Below are 22,404 nucleotides of genomic sequence, written 5' to 3' on the forward strand. Positions count from 1 at the left end.
GAGGAACCGATCTTGGAGGAAAAGGCTTTCAAATTCCTCCTACATTATGTCTCCACTATTCCCTGTAGTTTGGGTTACAGAAATGTGTCAGGACAGGTTATTTCCTTTGAAATTCCTGCAGCCGTCATCTGCGGAGGACCATCAGCTGGCAGGCTTAGGTGGATGAGGTAAAAAGTGAGGAGAGTAAGATCTAGCTTTAATACTGGCAAAAGTTGGGAAACCCCAATTTTTCAGAATCTTGAGTTTTGAAATAGAGGAGATTACAGTTGGGGGTTTTTCTTCCCTAATCCTCCAAAGTGCATCAAAATTTCTGGCAACTATGAGTGGTCACCTAATACTGCTTTTGCTCATAAAGAGAACTTGCTCACAGCCACCTGCAGGCCTGCTTTTCTAGAATCCAGTGCGAATAGTTAAACAACTTGAGAAATTTATAGAATATCAGAACGATATTGGTTTTCTTGAATAGGATTTACTGACCTGGAGGGACTTCCCTGGCAGTCCAGTGGTTTAGACTCCACGCTTCCAATGCAAGGGACGCATGTTCAATCCCTGGTCAGGGAACTAAAAGCCAACGAGCTGCGCAGTGTGGCCAAAAAGAATTTACTGACCTGGAATAGAACTACCCAAACTTGTATCGAGAAGTTTATTTTAAAAAATAGCATGGCATCCTGGCAAATCAATCACATCACATCCACAGCCTGGTGGAGGGAAAGTAACTTTTGTGGGCCAAGTTTCATCACTGCAGTGTACAGATAACATGGATTTTTATCAGTAGTTGTTTTACATCAGGAATTTTGTTGACAAAGAACAATGCTAATTGCAATAAAACCACCACCTTGAAATATCACCATACATGACTCCAGCATTCCTGACAGTTGGTTCTTTGAATGTATGCACTTAAATCATATAGTCACCTATTAGGCAAATAATTTAATGACAGAACTCAAGAATTTCTTTAAACACAGTATTTCAAGCTACTATATTTTTGTCTGGAGTACACACCTGAAATGGTACAAATTGTACCTAAATACTGAACCATGAGTTAAGCGAATAGAATGAAACAAACAATAACACAATTCTGACTTAAGTTCCCAATCCTTACTCCCATTCACTCTTAACTTGCCTCAGACGGTTTCTGTTGAAGAAATTCAGTTACATCTTTGCAGGACAACACAGGTAGTAGTACTGCCAGTGGGCTCTGGAGGAAGCCTCTTCCTGGGGGAACCAGTCCCGTTTGTTATTTTGGCTTCAGTCCAGCCTGTCTAGATGAAGCACTACTCGGTAGCTACTGACCATTTAAACATGGAGAAAAGGTAGGTAGAAAAATGCTTTTCAAGAAAAGGCAAATGCTTTTCAAGACCAGGCATAACACGAACCCATTGGGCACAACGCTGAGCATCCTGCCTTCCTGACCTCCTGGCTTCTGGCAGGTGGCTAGAGTCACCACGAGGCTTCAGGGAGAACAAAAAGCTTGCAGAAACTAGAGGTTTCGCCAGGGACAGACATACGGCTGAGGACTGTTACTAACAACACATCAGCCGCTGAGGCCGATTAAGACCTTTTTATCAGAGCCCTGGGTGGTCCTGGGACCGGGACGGTGCAACTCCCTTACACCAGAGGACAGAGAATAGCTGACCCTCCCACGTCTGTAGAAACCCAAAAAACTAGGGTTTGTGAGTAGTGCAGACAAACGGCATAGTTTAATAAAATGACTTGTTTCATTGATCAAGTCACACCCGAGACCACGTCGCTGAAATTCACGACGGCCAGAGGCCCAAGTCAAAAGGCTCTCATGCTGGAAAAGCCCGACCAGGAGTGAGGGAGCCTGAGACAAAAATTCAGCCCAGCTCACCTAACACCCCTACGGAGAGGGCAAGTCCTAAGAATGGTTGAGAGGAGAGCGCTTCGCCCAGGAGCATCCTATTCCCAGATGCAGAGCCAGGGCCTCTCTGGGCTTCCGCAGTCGGCTCCCTGGAAGGGCTTCTGATTGGCGGAGGCAAAGGAGGGCGTGGCCCAAAACGGATAGAGAGTCCAATAAAATCCCTGGAACCCCACCCAGGCCAGGACCCAGAGACAGAAAGCAGCTCAGGGAAGCTGTCAGCCACCAGCTTTACCGAGCACCACGGCCGCCGCCGTCGTCCCCTCAGCCCCTTCCTCTAGCTCAAGCCCAGCAGAGGGGAGTCCCTTGCGAGAGAAGGGAAGAGAAGCCGGCCCTGGGCTGCTTCTCAAAGGCTCCAGGCCACACCTAGCCCTATGTCAGGGCGCAGAATGTGGTCCTACCTGGAAGATGATTGGCACTGTTTCCACAGAGGAGCATCCTAGGAGAATCCAGCATGCCTCCTCTGAAACGTCAGTCGACAACGTGAAAGCCACACCAGTATGCGGGTACTTTCTCCTTTTTAAAAATCTAGAAGGACACCTTAAGTTTTCAAGCACCACAGGAAAACGTTTTAAAAACTGTACCCACTTAGTATTGTGTACGTGCTACGCAGATTTTTTTTAAAAAAAGAGACCCTACATCTAGAATGGATTACGCATTTATAACCATCCTCATGAAACATGGTTACCTCAGGTTTTTTTTTTTTTTCTGATGTGATCTGAGATAAAACATGGAACTACACTGTGCTTCACTCACAACTCATAACCATCTAAACTGCATGGACACATACAGGTTTATGCAAAAGCCCTTGATATAGTTCTACTCAGCCCTCCAGAATAGGTATATCTCAGACCAGCAGCCCACCTACCCTGCATGTCCCACCATGGACAAGAGCAGCAACTTTTCTATTTCAATACAATTATGGGCAGAAATTATACGCTATAAAATAGAGGCTCTTCTATAAAGTTTAAGGTAGAAGAATGGAAGACAAAAAAAAAAAAAAAAAGTAATTTGCATGAAATCAAAATAACTCCACATTGGTCTTGTACTCTTTGAAACCCTGAGATGAACTGCAGTCCTCAAATGCCTGCACTTGGATCGAGGTTCACTGCAACACTTCAGTATGCTTCAAACTGGTTCATCATCAACTTCCTGCTGTATTCATAGGCCAAGAAGAGAGCCCCATTGGCAGGGAACGCGCGAATCAAGGTAGGTTTCAGTCCAGAATATAAGGCCGGTACTCCTAGAAGACAAAAGGGTGATCAAAGACTGAGATCCTTCCCCCGCTTCTTGCAGATATCCCACCAACCCGCACAGCATGGATATTTTTACACTTACAAATCCAGACAATAGAGCTAAAACCCAACAGTTATGGAGCAGGTTTCTCTGGGCTAATGGAACCAAACAGTCTAGTGGAAACAAGGGCAAGGGCAGGTCTCCCAGTAAAGCTGGCGAACATTCACCAATCCGGTGCCTGTTAACTCCTAGTAGATGGATGTGGCAAAGCGGGGCCACATGGGCCGACAGAAGGCAACCAGAGTCACAGATGGCAGCGGCTCTGCAGCTTCACGTGGGGGCGAGGACCATGAGGCAGTGGGCCAGGAGCAAGAACGTGGATGTGGTCAGAAATCTGACCAGTATCAGGTTTCTAGTATCAGTACTGCCCAAGGCGGTTCTGAAGATCCAATCAGATAAGAGGTGTGAGTACTTTGTAAAACTATGAAGTGTAATGCAAATTGAAAAGGGGTTACTGGGGACTTTCCTGGTGGTCTAGTGGCTAAGACTCCTCGCTCCCATTAGCACGGGGCCCAGGTTTGATCCCTGGTCAGAGAACTAGATCCCACATGCCGCAACTAAAGATTCTGCATGTCGCAATGAAGATTGAGGATCTCACATGCTGCAACTGAGACCCGGTGCAGCCAAATAAAAAAACCAACGGGGTTACTATTAGTAATAGACGTCTTGTGCTCTATCTGGGGTTAAATCAGTTTCTGCATCTTTACCGTGCTCGCTCTCAAGAGACGTGCATGTGCCAAGTTTTAAGATGCACAGTGAATGCTAGAAGGACAGGTCTTTACTCACTAGTAGCATAAAATCGACTTTACACAACCGCTACTTTAAAAAGTCTTTATCCTCCTGTATAACCAAAACCTGATAGCAAATAACCTTCCGAAATGGCTTAGTGCCTTTCTCATTCCAGAAGTCTTAGCATTAAGGATGCACACTGTTTGAAATGTCTTAGCAATTCCATTAGAGCTCAGCTTCTGATAATATTGCTTAAAACAAGTGGTGCTAACTTCGAAACATCCGTCCTCTTAGACAAAAGTATATACTTTAAAAATTCCCTCCACGCTATTTAGAAAAAATATCCTGGCCTAGAGGTTAGAAGTCAGGAACTTTAAACATTCTTGAGAATAATGAAAGAACCTAAAGAAAGGGGTTTGAAAACAAATCCACAAGTGTGGGTTATATACACAGTTAGAAAAGGTTATGAGGTGGGGGAAATAGAGCCATTATCCGTGTGATCAACCTCAACAAGACTAGCGGCGAAATGACCGCTCTCTGTACACAGCACCTCTGGTTCGGCCAATGGCAGACTCACCTTCATTTTTCACGATGCTTATAAAGGTTCCGATAAATCCCGCCTGTTTCCCAGACATGGAAAGAACTTGAATCCTAGATTTGATACAATCCACTGGGTAAACAGCAAGCCACAGGCAGATTCCACCAAATCCACCACTTAACATCAAAGGGACAGGGCCTAGAGGAGAAAATGCGCAAATGGTATTTTGTCTAAAGCACAGGTGATGTGACATTTCCAGAGGTCAGTGCAGCAGTGACGGCAGGTGGGTGCAGTTACCAACACGGAAGCTGCGGAGCACAGTTCTCTGGGGCAACGATCTAAGGACACAGGGTCCTTGTGACAGCCTGGGGGCATCCCTCATGATGCCAGGACCAGGGGCAGCTCCAGTGAGGGTCAGATTTACGCTGGTCACTGTGGCCCTCCTGCCCTGTTCTCCAGAGGCCTGCCCCCACCCCCCGCCAGAACCAGCAGGCATCAGCAGCATGGCAACACCCTGCCACGAGGAGTAAGAACAGAGGCCACGGAAACACAGGCTGCATCTTTTTTCAACTTTCTCTTAAGTATTTTAATATATTAATACCCTACAGCCCTGATTCTCCCTTTACTGTGAAAATCGAAAGTTATCTTATTAAACATGACAGTTGAGCCTGGGAGCACGACGATCCTCAGAACAGGTCCAAAACACTGAATGGAGGTGTTTAAGAAAAAAAATGTAATCACCCACGAGCCAAGCATTCGGTCAAGCCACTAATGAGGATAAACGAGAAGGAAGGACCCTTCTCATTGCTCTCAAAATATTATCTAGCAAGGGGACTTCCCTGGTGGTCTGGTGGTTAAGATTTCACCTCCAGTTGCAGAGGGGCGTGGCTTTGATCCCTGGTCAGAAAGATAAGATCCCACACGCTGCACAGCCAAAAAAACCCAAAACACAAAACAAGCAATGTTGTAACAAATTCAATACAGACTAAAAAAAAAAATGGTCCACATCCAAAAAAATCTTTGGGGGGGGGGAACACTATCAAGATTTATTACTAAGTTTAAGCTTATTCAGAGATTCTTTACAGGTGATTTCCCCCAGGAAAAATGATGTCTGCAATCTTCCTTAAAATGGACCTGGAGATAATGCACAAATGGTATTCCAGTAAAATAAGTTTGGGAAGTCTTGCTCTAGTCCCTGCCTTGAGGAAATTACTTAGGTGGGAGGAAGGTGCTAGCTACCACCTGCCACCACGGTTACTCCCTGGCATCCAGAGGGGCCGAGGGCCAGGTGGACCCGCCACAAGGGGGCGCCGTGCACAGATTCCATAGCAACCACCACCACCCGGATACTTTGGCCACCTGATGTGAAGAGCTGACTCATTTGAAAAGACCCTGATGCTGGGAAAGATTGAGGGCAGGAGGAGACGGGGATGACAGAGGATGAGATGGTTGGATGGCATCACCGACTTGATGGACATGGGTTTGGGTGGACTCCGGGAGTTGGTGATGGACAGGGAGGCCTGGCGTGCTGTGGTTCATGGGGTCGCAAAGAGTCAGACACGACTAAGCGACTGAACTGAACTGAACCACCACCAGGAAGCCAACGCTTCAAACCCACCTGTGGTCCTCGCCAACAGGCTTACCTAATTCGTCTTTCGATCTCCCCGAGGCAAAAAATGACCGGCTTAGTTCATAGCCACCAAAAAAGAAGAAGTAGCCTGGTACTTCTCGAAGTAAAGTACTTGAGAGTCCATGGTAGAAGCCCAAGGGGCCGTCCTTCCTAAAGACAGTCTTCACGACAGACCAGACTGTGCTGGGTGGAGACACAGGGTGACAGACAGTTAGGACAACGTTCACACCCATCCCGTAGACCAGACGGGGCTCTGACCACACCCATCCCGTAGACCTGACGGAGCTCTGACCACCAAGCAGCTCGTTTTATCAACAGAGCTACCAGAATTCCAGCCCTAAAAGGCTTCTGTGGGAAGGAAATCTCTCAGATACAATTATTTTATAACAAGTTTATTTCATCGCTTGAGCTAGTCCATGTAAAGACAGTTTATTAAAATGAATGCATACATTTCTAGAAATCATTATCAAAAATCTAAGAGAGTCAATTACACCCATTTTTTCAATAGTGAGTAAGTGAAACTACAATGAGATTGTCCAAACTCAGTGAGAATAAAATGGCATTGTTCTTGCCCAGTCCCCTTACCGCCCTAGATTTCTATCTCCTCAGCCTTTCTTTTGAGATGATCTATTTTGAGTGAACTGATTGTTCAGGTGTTTGGGGTTTTGTTTTGCTTCCATCCAGGGAAGTGAGTAAGGAGCCTTACATGTTACTTAAAGGCAAGAACAAAAGAAATTCCAAGAGCTGAACTATGTCAGGCTAGACGCACCCAGGATTCAGTTCTTACAGAGGCAGGTGTGTAAGAATTTTTTACCTGAAGCAGATCAGAGCCTGAGGCAGCCAGAATATGGCACACTCTGTGCAGGCTCTTCTTCCTGATGGTGTCAGGGGTGGGGGTGGGCAGGCCTGTTCCCGATAGCACCAGAAACCAAGCCTGTCAGCTTGGCAGCCCCTCACTCCTCACTGTGTTCTCAATAGGTGACCTGGCTTGGACCAGAGAGGGATCAGGCCCCAGGTAACAAAGGCCACCTGCTTTTAATCGATGATCTGCCTTCCCAGGCATTATCCACTAGCCAGTCCCTGCTGCAGTGCCCTCTCCTTCTACATTGAAGAAGTAATGTAATCCAGGGTTTCCCTGATGGCTCAGCAGGTAAAGAACCCAGCTGCCAATGCAGGAAACACAGGAGATGCAGGTTCGATCCCTGGGTGGGGAAGATCCCCTGGAGAAGGGCGTGGCAGCCCATTCCAGTGTTCTTATCCGGAGAATCCCATGGACAGAGGAGCCTGGCAGGTTACAGTCCATAGGGTCGCAAGTGGTTAGACATGATTGAGTGACTGATGCATGCACGCACAAAGTAATGCAACTTAACAGTTAGCCTAGTTCCAATCCAGGTCTCAACCCTCAGCTACCATATTCCTGGCTTGGGCACTGCTGTACCTAAAACATGTTTTCTTTTGTACAGGGTGTCCATCTACCAGAGTCCTTTGGATCTAAAATTACTTTTTAAAAAATACTTTAAACTACTTTCAAGAGACAACTTTCTGGGTGCTGTCAATGCACTATTCATCTGGGCACCAGCTGACAAAAAGGTTCATTTGTGACTATTCGTGGAACTGCACACTTAAGATTTTCTATGATTTCTGGGTGTGTTTCTGTTACTGTGTGTATACTGTATTCCAATGAAAAAAAAGCATTAAAGACTTTTGAACTTCTAGGCTGTGAATAATAGATTCAAATAGGTTGTAATGAATCTCTTGGCTGCAAGAAATAGGGCGCTATTACAAACCCCATTTTCACTGGAAGGAAACTGACGACTCAGAAAATGGTCAGTTTATCTACTAGTTTTTCCCAGCAGTTTATTTATTGGCTTTTGAGTTAAGCTGAGCAATATCCATGACCAAACCTTTAGTTAGTTCAATAAGAAAATTTTGGGATGAATAAGGATAATGAATTGCTTTTTAATTCAAATAATAAATAATAATGTATATGATTCATACATTCACGGGATAACTCAATCACTGAAGACTTGCTAAGCTTACAAGGCTTTGATGAACGTTTTGAGAATTTGGGCCCTTTGTAGGTATACTTAAAGGACTTCTTGTTGTTTAGTTACTAGGTCATGTCTGACTCTCTGTGACCCCATGGACTGTAGCCTGCCAGGCTCCTCTGTCTGTGGGATTCTCAAGGGAAGAATACTGGAGTGGGAAGCCATTCCCTTCTCCAAGGGCACCTGAAGGATTAGGGAAGGGGTAAAGGAAGTTACCACCAGGATCTGGCGTGATCAGCATGAGCACCGATGTGAAACTGGGGAGTGAGCAAATATTCATCCCAGAATCCAAATCGGCACCTAGGAAAGCTCAGCCTCAGTTCTAAAGCTGCTGCTGTGTGTTTCCAGGTATATATGGAGGTCATGCCTTAGGCTCTCCACGGGCCAAATGAGGTAGGAGCCCTGCTTCTCCACTTTTAGGATATGAAATATTAGCCTACAGGGACTTCCCTGGTGGTTCAGTGGTTAAGACTCCACACTTCCAATGCAGGGAGTGCCGCCGGTTCGATCCCTGATCGCAGCACTAAGATCCCACACACCTCATGGCACAGCCTTACCCCCACAAAAAAAAAATTTTTAATTAGGAATAATAATAAATCATTGTTAAAAAAAATCTTTTGCCTACATTCTGGGGTGGGTGGTGGGTCCAACCATCCCAGACTGTCCATTCAGAACATTATTCATGGATTGGTGGGCATGGGGTGGGTGGGGGGAGTGTTTCGAGTAGATAAACTGTTTTGCCTCTTAATTATAGCATAATGTAAAATTTAAAAATATTCATTACACCAAGGCAATGGAGACCCTACATTTGTACATGGGCAGCACCAGTGTTCTTGCCTGGAGAATCCCAGGGACGGCGGAGCCTGGTGGGCTGCCGTCTATGGGGGTGCACAGAATCGGACATGACTGAAGCGACTTAGCAGCAGCAGCAGCACTTACTTCTGGCTTTTGGCTATCTTTCCCGACGTCTCCATCTCGTACATGGTCTGCAGTCGGCACTTCACCAGCTCTGTGGGGCAGAGGACCAGAGCAGCAAAGGCAGAGGCGAAGGAGCCAGCAGCTGCGTTCTGCAGATCACTGGAAGGATATAAGCACAGGCGGCCAGTGACTCATTCACTCGGCACGGGGCACGCTCCAACATGGATGGTAAAGCAGAGCGAGCACAGCTGGAGAGGAATGCTCCTTCAGCGCCCACCAGGCACCCATCAGGCTTCCTCTGAGGAGCCCACCGCCCCGTGGGGCTGATAGTGGCACCCTGACTCCCGGGGACAATGATGATTAGGAGATGATGCCAATGTGCTCAGTCACACAGCTGCTAAATGGCGATGCTAGGTTTCAAACACACGTTTCCATGATGGCAAACCCATGCTTCTTTTATTAGTCACAGAGCTATGGCCTGGACCCCACCCCCAGATTCCAATGTTGAAGCATTCACACTCCATGTGATAGTATCTGGAGGAGTCTTTGGGGGAGGGTAATTAGTTTGAGATGGGGTCTTGATGTGATTCGTGGAAGAGACTGGAGAGCTGGCTGGTGTTCTCTCTACCATGTGACAGGACAGGCAGGCATCCCTCTGCAAACCAGGAGACGGCCCTCGCTGGACACCAAATCAGCCAGCACTTACCTCATTCCTAGACTTCCTAGCCTCCAGAACCGTGAGAAATAAATGCTTGTTTTTAAACCACCCAGTCCAGGGTATTTTATTTAGCAGTCAGAACTAAGACAAAAAGTGACACAGAGAAACCAAATATGGAAGAAAAAATTCCCCAAGGTCCCACCACCCCAAACACATACTCCACTAATACTTCAGTGTGTTTGCTGCTGAGCTTTAAATAAAACTAGTTTTCAAGGCCATCCCTATATGCCCTGCATCCAGCCCAGAGCAACCACAAGTGTAATGTAACTGCTACAGATGATACTAAGATCACGGCATCCAGTCCCATCACTTCATGGCAAATAGATGGGGAAACAGTGGAAACAGTGACAGACTTTATTTTTCTGGGCTCCAAAATCACTGCAGATGGTGATTACAGCCATGAAATTAAAAGACGCTTGCTCCTTGGAAGAAAAGTTATGACCAACCTAGACAGCTTATTAAAAAGCAGAGACATTATTTTGCCAACAAAGGTCCATCTAGTCAAGGCTATGGGTTTTCCAGTAGTCATGCATGGATGTGAGAGTTGGACTGTAATGAAAGCTGAGCACCAAAGAATTAATGCTTTTGAACTGTGGTGCTGGAGAAGACTCTTGAGAGTCCCTTGAAGGGACTAGATCTGATAGATAGAGTGCCTGATGAACTATGGACGGAGGTTCTTGACATTGTACAGGACACAGGGATCAAGACCATCCCCATAGCAAAGAAATGCAAAAAAGAAAAATGGCTATCTGGGGAGGCCTTACAAATAGCTGTGAAAAGAAGAGACATGAAAAGCAAAGGAGAAAAGGAAAGATATACCCATTTGAATGCAGAGTTCCAAAGAATAGCAAGGTGCGATAAGAAAGCCTTCCTCAGCAATCAGTGCAAAGAAATAGAGGGAAACAATAGAATGGGAAAGACTAGAGATCTATTCAAGAAAACTAGAGATAGCAAGGGAACATTTCATGCAAAGATGGGCTCGATAAAGGACAGAAATGGTATGGAAGCAGAAGATATTAAGAAGAGGTGGCAAGAATACACAGAAGAACTGTACAAAAAAGATCTTCATGACCCAGATAATCACAATGGTGTGATCACTCACCTAGAGCCAGGCATCCTGGAATGTGAAGTCAAGAGGACCTTAGAAAGCATCATTACAAACAAAGCTAGTGGAGGTGATGGAATTCCAGTTGAGCTATTTCAAATCCTGAAAGATGATGCTGTGAAAGTGCTGCACTCAATATGTCAGCGAATTTGGAGAACTCAGCAGCGGCCACAGGACTGGAAAAGGTCAGTTTTCATTCCAATCCCAAAGAAAGGCAATGCCAAAGAATGCTCAAACTACCGCACAATTGCACTCATCTCACACACTAGTAAAGTAATGCTCAAAATTCTTCAAGCCAGGCTTCAGCAATACGTGAACCATGAACTTCCAGATATTCAAGCTGGTTTTAGAAAAGGCAGAGGAACCAGAGATCAAATTACCAACATCCTCTGGATCATCGAAAAAGCAAGAGAGTTCCAGAAAAACATCTATTTCTGCTTTATTGACTATGCCAAAGCCTTTGACTGTGTAGATCGCAGAAAATTCTGAAAGACATGGGAATACCAGACCACCTGACCGGCCTCTTGAGAAACCTGTATGCAGGTCAGGAAGCAACAGTTAGAACTGGACATGGAACAACAGACTGGTTCCAAATAGGGAATGGAGCACGTCAAGGCTGTATATTGTCACCCTGATTATTTAACTTTTATGCAGAGTACATCATGAAAAACACTAGGCTGGAGGAAGCACAGGCTGGAATCAAGATTTCCGGGAGAAATATCAATAACCTCAGATATGCAGATGACACCACCCTTATGGCAGAAAGTGAAGAAGAACTAAAGAGCCTCTTGATGAAAGTGAAAAAGTTGGCTTTAAGCTCAACACTCAGAAAACAAAGATCATGGCATCTGGTCCCATCACTTCATGGCAAGTAGATGGGGAAACAGTGGCTGACTTTATTTTTGGGGGCTTCAAAATCACTGCAGATGGTGATTTCAGCCATGAAATTAAAGACGCTTACTCCTTGGAAGGAAAGTTATGACCAACCTAGATAGCATATTCAAAAGCAGAGACATTACTTTGTCAACAAAGTTCCATCTAGTTAAGGCTATCGTTTTTCCAGTGGTCATGTATGGATGTGAGAGTTGGACTATAAAGAAAACTGAGCACAGAAGAATTGATACTTTTAAACTGTGGTGTTGGAGAAGATTCTTGAGAGTCCCTTGGACTGCAAGGAGATCCAACCAGTCCATCCTAAAGGAGATCAGTCCTAGGTATTCATTGGAAGGACTGATGCTGAGGCTGAAACTCCAATACTTTGGCCACTTCATGCGAAGAGCTGACTCATTGGAAAAGACCCTGATGCTGGGAGGGATTGGGGGCAGGAGGAGAAGGGGACGACAGAGGATGAGATGGTTGGATGGCATCACCGACTTAATGGACATGAGTTTGGGTGAACTCCGGGAGTTGGTGATGGAGAGGGAGGCCTGGTGTGCTGCAGTTCACGGGGTCGCAAAGAGTTGGACGTGACTAAGCAACTGAACTGAACTTGGACTGCAAGGAGATCCAACCAGTCCATCATAAAGGAAATCAGTCCTGAATTTTCATTGGAAGGACTGATGCTGAAGCTAAAACTCCAATACTTTGGCCACCTGATACAAAGAAAGAAAAAAAAAGTGAAGTCACTCAGTTGTGTCCGACTTTCTGCAACCCCATGGACTGTAGCCTACCAGATTCCACCATCCATGGGATTTTCCAGGCAAGAATACTGGAGTGGTTTGCCATTTCCTTCTCCAGGAGATCTTCCCGACCCGGGGATTGAACCTGGGTCTCCCACATTGTAGTCAGACATCTTACTGTCTGAGCCACCAGGGTATGTGAAGAGCTGACTCACTGGAAAAGACCCTGATGCTGGGAAAGATTGAAGGCGGGAGAAGGGGACGACAGAGGATGAGATGGTTGGATGGCATCACCGACTCAATGGACATGAGTTTGAGTAAACTCTAGGAGTTGGTGATGGACAGGGAGGCCTGGTGTGCTGCAGTCCATGGGGTCACAGAGTCAGACACGACTGAGTGACTAAACTGAACTGAACAGATGAAAACCCAGGATAAATTTTGAACCAAAAAGTTGCTCATCACAGAAAGATTTTCCAGCTCAGCTGATGACCTCCTGGAGCTCAGCCACAGAGGGGTATGGGTGTGGTATAGTGTTGCCATAGGAGGAGGGCAGCCAGTGTGAGTCAGCAAGCTCGATGCTTGTAGGGCAGATGGCAAAGCTGGAAATCTAATTGGAGGAATGAATGCACACAAATACAGAAAGAGAAGAATTCACTTCATCCTTCATCTCACATGGGTTTAGTACCACCAGCCTGAGGCACCAGCAAGGCTGTGAAGTTAGAACCCACTAAGAGTTCAAGAATATGGGGAAAAGTACCCAAAACAAATTGCCAGGAAGACTCCTGGGAGTTCATGGGCGTCAGCAAAGCAGACGGTCTCCAAGCCGCGGGGCCATGTTCTACTGGTGTGTGTGGGGACAGTGTTTAGTTGGGCTGAAGAACTGAGCTGCTCACAGCACCTGGCCCTGACCCTGACCTGTTAAATCCCAGCAACAGGCTGTCACTGACAACTGGAACAACTCACAGACCTCCAGAAGACCCCAAAGGTAACTCCCAGGGCAGCCTGCCAGGTAGAAAGGTCTCCTCATGATTTATGTCCCATCTGGAAGTAAATGCCTAACAGACCTACCACATTCAGTTGTCCTAAAGTTACAATAAACCAACCCACTTCCATCAGTGGACAGTCATCAGGACAGGAAATTAGTGAGGAAACACAGGTCTTAAATGACACGTAAGACCAAACAGACTTAACTCGCATTTATAGACAATTCCCTCAGAGAGCAGTGTACATTCTTCTCAAGAGCACATGGAACATTCTCCAGAATAGGTCACATGCTGGGCCACAAATCAAGCCTTGGTCAATTTAATAAAATTGAAGTCATATCAAACATCTTTTCCAGCCACAATGCTATGAGAATAGAAATCAATCGCAAGAAAACTGTAAAAAACAATAACAACAACAAAAAAAACACCAAATATGTGGAGACTAAACAATGTTACTAAGCAACCAATGGACCATTGAAGAAATCAAGGAGGCAATAAAAAATTACCTACATGAAAAGCAACTATACTTCAATCTTAAAAGTTAAAAAAAAAATTTCCGAGAGACAAATGACAATGAAAACAAAACAATCCAAAACCTATGGGACTCAGCAAAAGCAGTTCTATGAGGGAATTTTATAGCAATACAATCTTACATCAGGAAATAAGAAAAAATCTAAAAAAACCCCTTAATTTTACATCTAAAGCAACTAGAAAAAGAAGAGATAAAACTCAACATTAGTAAAAGGGAAAAAACCAAAGACCAGAGCAGAAATCAGTAAGAGATGAAGAAAATAATAGAAAAGATCGATGAAACTAAAAGCTTAGCCAGACTCATCAAGAAAAAAATGGGAGAGGGCTCAAATCAATAAACTTAGAAATAAAAAAAGGAGAGGTTACAATCAACACCACAGAAATACAAAGGATCATAAGAGACTACTGTGCTTAGTCACTCAGTCATGTCCGACTCTTTGTGACCCCAGGGACTGTACCTGCCAGGCTCCTCTTTCCATGGCGATTCTCCAGGCAAGAATACTGGAGTGGGTTGCCATGTCCTCCTCCAGGGGATCTTCCCCACCCAGGGATCGAACCAGGTCTCCTACACTGCAGGTGGATTCTTTTTACCGTCTGAGCCACCAGGGAAGCCCATGAGAGAGAGAGAGAGACTACTACAAGCAACCGTATGCCAACAAAATGGACAACCTGGAAGAAATGGACAAATTCTTAGAAAGGTACAACCTTCCAAGACTGAACCAGGAAGAAGTAGAAAATATGAACAGACCAGTCACAAGTACTGAAATTGCAAATGATTAAACAGCTTTTAACATGGGACTTCCCTGGTGGTCCAGTGGTTAAGAGCCCTCCTTGCAATGCAGGGGACATGAGTTTGATCCCTGGTCAGGGAACTAAGATCCCACATGCTGCAGGGCAACTGAGCCCTGGAGCTGCAACTACAGAGTCCTGTGCTCTGGAGCCTGCGTGTCACAACTAGAGTCTGTGAGTGGCAATGAAGATCCCGCATGCTGCAACTAAGTGAAAGTGAAAAGTGAAAGTGAAGTCGCTCAGCCGTGTCCGACTCTTAGGGACCCCATGGACTGCAGCCTACCAGGCTCCTCTGTTCATGGGATTCTCCAGTTAAGAATACTGGAGTGGGTTGCCATTTCCTTCTCCAGAGAATACTGGAGGGGTTGCCATTGCCTTCTCCGGCTACAAAGATACACTAATCAAACAAAAAAACTGGCAAAAAAAAAAAAAAAAGAAACCAATATGAATTAACATAACAGGACAGAAAGTCCAGAGATAAACCTATACACCTGTGGTCATTAGTCTATGACAAAGGAGACAAAAACATACAATAGAGAAAAGAGAGTCTCTTCAATAAGTGGTGCTGGGGAAAATGGACAGCTACAGGTAAAAGAATGAAATGAGAACATTCTCTAACACCATACACAAAAATAAACTCAAAATGGATTAAAAATCTAAATGCAAGACCAGATACTATAAAACTCAGAGGAAAACAGGTAGAACACTGACAAACGGCAGCAATATCTTTTTGAATCTGCCTTCCAGAGTGATGAAAATAAAAACAAAAATAAACACATGGGACCTAATGAAACTTAAAAGCATTTGCACAGCACAGGAGACCATAAGAAAACAAAAAGACAACTCACAGAAATGGGAGAAAATATTTGCAAACAAAGGAACCAACAAGGGATTTATCTCCAAAAATATACAAACAGCTTATGCAACTCTAATAAAAAAAACCACCCAATCAAAAAATGGGCCGAAGATCCAGACATTTCTCCAAGGAAGATACACAGATGGCCAAAAAAGCACATGAAAGATGTTTCACATCACTAATTATTAGAGAAATGCAAATCAAAACTACAACGAGGTATCACCTCACACTGGTCAGAACAGCCATCATCAAAAAGCCTACAGACAAATGCTGGAGAGGGTATGGAGAAAAGGAAAGCCGCTTACACTGTTGGTGGGAATGTAAATTTGTACAACCACTGTGGAGAACAGTGTGAAGGTTCCTAAAAACCTAAAATTAGAAATAAACATAGAAAATGATCCAGCAATCCCACTTCTAGGCATATATCCAGAGAAAACCATACTTTGAAAAGATACGTGTACCCCAGTGTTCACTGAGGCACTGTTTACAACAGTCAAGACATGGAAGCAACCTAATTGTCCGCTGACAGAGGAATGGATAATGAAGATGTGGTACATATACATGGAATATTATTCAGCCATAAAAAAACAATGAAATAATGCCTTTTGCAGCATCAATGGGCCAAGAGACTATCATACTAAGTGAAGTAAATCAAAGACAAATATCATACAATATCATTTATATGTGGAATCTTAAAAAAAATTAAACAAATGAACTTATTTACAAAAACAAACTCACAGAATTCAAAAACAAACTTAAGGTTACCAAAGGGGAAACATGGGAATAAATTAGGAGTTTGGGATTAACATATACACACTACTATATATAATCAAGTCAGTTTAGTCGCTCAGTTGTGTCCGACTCTTTGCGACCTCATGGACTGCAGCACGCCAGGCTTCCCTGTCCATCACCAACTTCTGGAGCTTGCTCAAACTCATGTCCATCGAGTCACTGATACCATCCAGCCATCTCATCCTCTGTCATCCCCGTCTCTTCCTGCCTTCAATCTTTCCCAGCATCAGGGTCTTTTCCAGTGAGTCAGTTCTTTGCATCAAGTGGCCAAAGTACTGGAGTTTCAACTTCAGCATCAGTCCTTCCAATGAATACTCAGGACTGATTTCCTTTAGGATTGACTGGTTTGATCTCCTTGCAGTCAATCAACAAGGGCCTACTATGTAGCACAGGGAACGCTACTCAATATTCTACATTAATCTACATGGGAAAACAATCTTAAAAAGAATGGAGATAGTTATATAAATATATATATATATCTAATTATCACTTAGCTGTACACCTGAAACTAATAACATTGTAAATCAAATATACACCAATATAAAATAAAAATTAAATTTAAAAAATAGTGTTTTGGAAACCATATAAAAAAGTTACAATAAACTAATGGTTACAGAAACTGGAGTCAAACATTACTACAGGCAAAGCTTACTTTACTGTGCTTCACTTTACTGCACTTTGAAGATATTGCATTTTTTAAAATCGAAGGTTTGTGGCAACCCCAAGTTGTCACATGATGGCTAGTATTTTTTAGCAATGAAGTATTTTAAAATTGGGCTTCCTAGGTTTTACCTACATTCAGGAGACCTAGGTTCAAGCCCTGAGTTGGGAAGAATCCCTGAAGAAGGAAATGGCAATCTGCTCCAGTATTCTTTTTTGGGAAATCCCATGGACAGAGGAGCCTGGCGGGCTACAGTCTACAGGGTCACAAGACTCAGACATGACTTAGTGACTAAATCACCATTTTAAAATTAAAGTAGGTACATTGGATTTTGAGGTATAATACTATTGCACACTTAACAGACTGCCTTTCCCTCCTCCAGGGGATCTTTCCAATCCAGGAATCAAACCCAGGTCTCCCGCATTGCAGGTGGATTCTTTACCAGCTGAGCCACAAGGGAAGCCAACAGTATGGTGTAAACTTAACTTTATATGCACTGGGAAACCAATCCGGAACCAAACCCAGAATATTTGACGTGTGCCTGCATAAAGCCAAGGGCCGTCTGCCGTCTCCAATTTGATTTCCTACCTCTGGTGGCCTGGCATTGGTGCCTTAGGTGAATGTGAAGTGGGTGCCCAGGGCCAAGCCAGCCTGTTGCACACCCAGGCCTCAGAAGAGCTGGCTTGGAGCAGGCTTTCTTTCAGAAGGAAGACACTGGCCTTCCTTTTAGAGAATGACATGTCAGAGCATTACCAGAAGAGCCAGCTCCACAATTGCACTGGCACACAGCTTTCTAGGGGTGGGGACGGCCAGACACTGTCCCTTCCAGCCTTCCCCCTTCACTCCTGCTTGGCTTGTTTGTCAAAACCAAAGCTTAAATGGTTTGTCTCTTGGCTAGCCTGCAGATCTGTACTTGGCCTCCCTCTGGGGCTCTCTGTCAACCTGCTGACAGGCCGTAGTCAATTAGGGTCACTGACCAGGGTGGGCCAAGCTTGCTGGAACAAAGGTGGCATGATAAATGTAGCCGGCTACTCAATCTCAGAGGCGGTAACGCCTGAACGAGCCCGAGCATGCTGATACAGGGCAGCACAAGGCCAAGTCTGATCTGCGGTGGACTTCGGCTTTCTAATAAATACTTTTTGCACAGGTAAGGGACACGGGCCTCAGGCTGTGCCCGTAGTAGAAACGTTTAGACCTGGAGCTCAAGCGGCAGTCGGTGTGGATGGGACTGGTAAGAATCAACTGTTTTTGTCACCCACTTGACAAACATGTACCTGTATATTCCTGCTGTGTCAGACTCCTTCCAGCCACGGATGGAAAGAGAACACTACTCAGGGGCATGTTCAAGCTGAGAACAGACAAATATTTACAGCAGTCCTGCAGAAATTCACCAGGTGCCCACAAGCAGCTCTTGGCTTTTGCTGCATCTGCGTAATTATTAATCTTATCTCTGGACCTGACCTCCTACAAAGTACTCCAGAGCCTGCCAGTGGTCTGATGGGAAGAGTGCTGGTTGCAGGGTGCGGATGACATGGCTGGGGTCCTGGCTGCATCACGTATTAGCCCGTGTCAATGTCTGTGCCGGTTTCCCTGCCTATGAAACAGAGACCACTGCCTGCCTGGATGCTCTCACAGGACCACGGGGGTGAGGGCTAGGGAAGCATGGCATGCATGTCAGAGCTTCACAAGCTCTCAGGCAGTATATGCTCAATGGTAATCAGCAACACTGCTCTGCAGGATGAAAAAGGCAGCAGGTCCCTGTCCCCCAAGTTCCAAAAAAAAAGGCAAGCAGGGCTTCCCTAGGTGGTTCATTGGTGGAGAATTTGCCTGCCAAGGTAGGAGATGTGATCCCTGGTCTGGGAGGATCCCACTTGCCAAAGAGTAACCAAGCACAACTACTGAGCCTGTGCTCTAGAGCCCTGGAGCTGCAGCTACTGAGCCCAAATGTTGCAACTTTTGAAGTCCACGTGCCCTGGAGCCTGTGCTCCGCAACGAGAGAAGCCACCGCAATGAGAAGCCGCACACAGAGCGGCCCCTGCCCACCACAACTAGAGAAAAGCCCGCACAGCAGAGACAACCCGGCGTAGACACAAATAAATAAATGCATAATTTCTTTTTCTTGTTTTACAAAAAGGCAAAGGTGCTGGTTAAGCCAAGTGAAACAGGAAGACTTCTTCACTGCAGGATCTGCTCCGAATCTCCTGTGGTTACTCAGTCCTTCTCCAAGAATGCTATGCTATGTCACTTCAGTCATGTCTGACTCTTTGCAACCCCATGAACTGTAGCCCATCAGACTCCTATATCTATGGGATTCTCCAGGCAAGAATACTGGAGTAGGTTGCTATGCCCTCCTCCAGGGGATCTTCCTGACCCAGGGATTGAACCCACGTCTCATTATGTCTCCTGAATTGGCAGGCAGGTTCTTTACCACTAGCGGTACCAAGGATGCTAAAGGATTGGCTATAGTTACAGGTTTTTTTCAGCTAAAAAGTCTCTCCCTCGAGTGGAAAGAGCTCCAGTCACAGCTGTGTCCTTCCTGTCTGTCTCTACATGGGATACCACATTCTCCTGTTTGGGCTTCTGCTTATTTTTCTACTTCCTCTTTTTTCCTGACCCCCCCTTGCTGGATGATCCTACGATCCATGCTCAGTCCTACAAACATGTCTCCCTGGGTGATTTCATCCAATTCTGAGCCTTTAAAAAAAAAAACAAAACAAGTTCCTTCCATCAAGATAAAATGGCTGTCTATAAACAGGCACCTCTCCAGGGAACTGCAGAGAAAACTTCTGTACAAGGGAATCCACTGTAGCCACATGGGACCGATGGTTGCAAAAGGACCTCAAATTCCCACCGAAAAACCCAGCCAAGACTGCCCTCTGCAACTGTGAAGCTAAGAAAACTTTTAAATGATACCGAGTAAATCAGGGCTTCCCTGGTGGTCCAGTGGTTAAGAGTCTGCCTTGCAATGCAAGGGACACTGGTTAGATCCCCGGTCTGGGAAGATCCCACATGCCACAGGGCAAGTTCGTGCTCCACAATGACTAAGCCTGCGCTCTTTAGCCTGGGAGCTGCAATTACTGAAGTCCCCGTGCCAGAGAGCCCGTGTTCTGCAAGAAGAGCAGCCTCCTCAATGAGAAGCCCGTGCATTTCAACAAAGAGTAGTCCCTACACGAGAGAAAGCCTGTGTGCAGCAACAAGGACCCAACACAGCCAAAAAGAAATATTTAAAAAACAATAATAAAATAAAATAAATCAATGTTCAAAAGAGCAAAGGGTTAACATCCCAGTGCTTTCCAAATTCCTTTAATCTCTGTATAATAAATACCCAAAAGATGACCAAGCACACGCCAAAGTCTGATGTTTGGGGCACACGTGGCCAAGGAAACAGACCCTCACCTGCATCTTCTCAGATGCTCTGACCCTTCTTAAGATTCCAACTTCCTCCTCAAACCTCTTTGACTGCATTTTGCTGATGACGTGGAACCCAAAACTCAGATCACAAGTCAGATCTCTGGTTTAAGTTCTTCTGTCTCGAGAAGTGGCACCCATAGGCAGCATTTGAAAAGCATGTTCCCCAAATATCACATGATATCACTTACAGGTGGAATCTAATTTTTTAAAATGGCACCAATGAACTTATTTACAAAACAGAAACAGACTCACAGATCGTAGAATCAAACTTCTAATTACTAACGGGAAACGGTGGCAGGAGGGATAAATTAGGAGATTGGGATGAACATACACACACTGCTATATATGAAATAGATAACCAACAAGGTCCTACTACAGAGCACAGGGAACTCTACTCAATATTTTGTAATAACCTATGTGAGAAAATAGTCCGAAAAAGAATGGATATATGTATAACTGATTCACTTTGCTGTACACCTGAAACTAACAACATTGTAAATGAACTATATTCCAATCCAAAGGAAAAAACTGGACTTCCCTGGTGAATACAGTGGATAGGAATATGCCTGCCAAGGCAGGGGACATGGGTTCAATCCCTGGTCCGGGAAGATTTCACATGCCATGGAGCAACTGAGCCCATGTGCTGCAACCACTGAGTCCGCGCAATCACCGACGCCCATGTGCCTAGAGCCTGTGTTCCATAATGAGAGAAGCCACTGCAATGAGAAGCCTGCGCACCGCAGTGAAGAGTAGCCCCTCACTCTCTGCAACAAGAGAAAGCCCATGCATAGCAAGGAAGACCCGGCTGAACCAAAAAAATAATAATAAAAGAAAAGAAAAATAATCCTTAAAAAAGAAAGAAGAGCATCTTCCTGAAGAGTGGGAGGAAGGTGAGGGTGGCTGGTTCTCCGTGGTGGATTGTGGGCAACTTTTTCATAACACATATGTATGTGCTTCCCAGTTTCCTATGACAGTGATGGATCACTTCAGAATCAAGAAAGTGGTTACTGTTAAAACAACAAAAAAGGAAATGTTCTTCCCAATAAGGTCTCTTAAAGCTCTTGACCAAATAAGTGCTGGTTTTCAAACAAAGAGGGTCAGCGCCCTCAACTCACCTCAGCTTCGCCTGCCGGTCCAATCCAACCACTTTCCGCACCACCTGCTGGCAGAAGCCGTAGCACATGAAGAGGACGGAGTTCTCGGCGATGTTGGCGATGAGCGCGGGGCTGGTGCCTTTGTAGAAGCCCCGGAAGCCCACCTGGGAGTAGGTCTTGAGGCAGCAATCAGTGAGGCCCCGGTACAGGTCGGGGAATGTCTGCATCTTCACTTTCATGGTGTCGAAGGGCTGCCCGGTCAGGACACATGCTGTGCCCCCTGGAACCAGGACAGAGTCCTTGTCCGGCCCGAGTCCATGGCTGCGTGGCAGGCTGCAGCCCCAGGACCCTTGGAGATGAGGGACAGGCAGCCCACCCCCGGGCTAACCTCTGCATCATCTCGTTTTGACTTCTTCTCCCCCTAAGACCTTCTAGCCCAGTTCAGTAAAACTTCTAGGGGGTTCCCTGTGTGCTGGGTCCCCTGCCCAGCCCTGAAGGAGCTCACACTCAGTAGGGGAGAAGGATGTGTTCAACAATCAGAGCCACTGATGTGAAGGTGGGACGTGTGTTCAGGAGCATTGGTCAGAGGCACCTGGGGTTGAAGCCTGACTCTGCTATGAGATCCAGGACAAGCGATGTGACTTCTGAGTCTCAGTTCCCTACTGGGATAGCATGAGGATTAGGATAAGGGTCTAACATTACGGTTGCTACACAAGGGGTTAATTTATAGGGGTTAACTGTGTGTGCGTCCACATAAAAGGAAGGGGAGAGTAATGGTCTGGAAAGAGTTTATCACTCCTCTGTCTG

The 22,404-nt window shown here is 45.4% G+C and overlaps 1 protein-coding gene across 2 annotated transcripts in view; it reads right to left on the reverse strand.

Moving 5' to 3' along the window:
• Positions 1–584: 584 nt before the first annotated feature.
• SLC25A15 (solute carrier family 25 member 15) overlaps positions 585–22,404 on the reverse strand; it is a 32,917-nt gene continuing 11,097 nt past the window's right edge. The window contains exons 3-7 of one of the 2 annotated variants that reach the window (XM_059892061.1): positions 21,619–21,877; positions 9,060–9,197; positions 6,086–6,255; positions 4,482–4,640; positions 585–3,122 (exon numbers count right to left, since the gene is read on the reverse strand). In XM_059892061.1, the coding sequence (XP_059748044.1) occupies positions 2,998–3,122; positions 4,482–4,640; positions 6,086–6,255; positions 9,060–9,197; positions 21,619–21,877 (851 nt within the window). In that variant the 3' untranslated portion in view covers positions 585–2,997. 2 annotated transcript variants of the gene reach the window in all.

This window comes from Bos taurus, chromosome 12, assembly GCF_002263795.3.
Source record: "Bos taurus isolate L1 Dominette 01449 registration number 42190680 breed Hereford chromosome 12, ARS-UCD2.0, whole genome shotgun sequence".
Lineage (NCBI taxonomy): Eukaryota > Metazoa > Chordata > Mammalia > Artiodactyla > Bovidae > Bos > Bos taurus.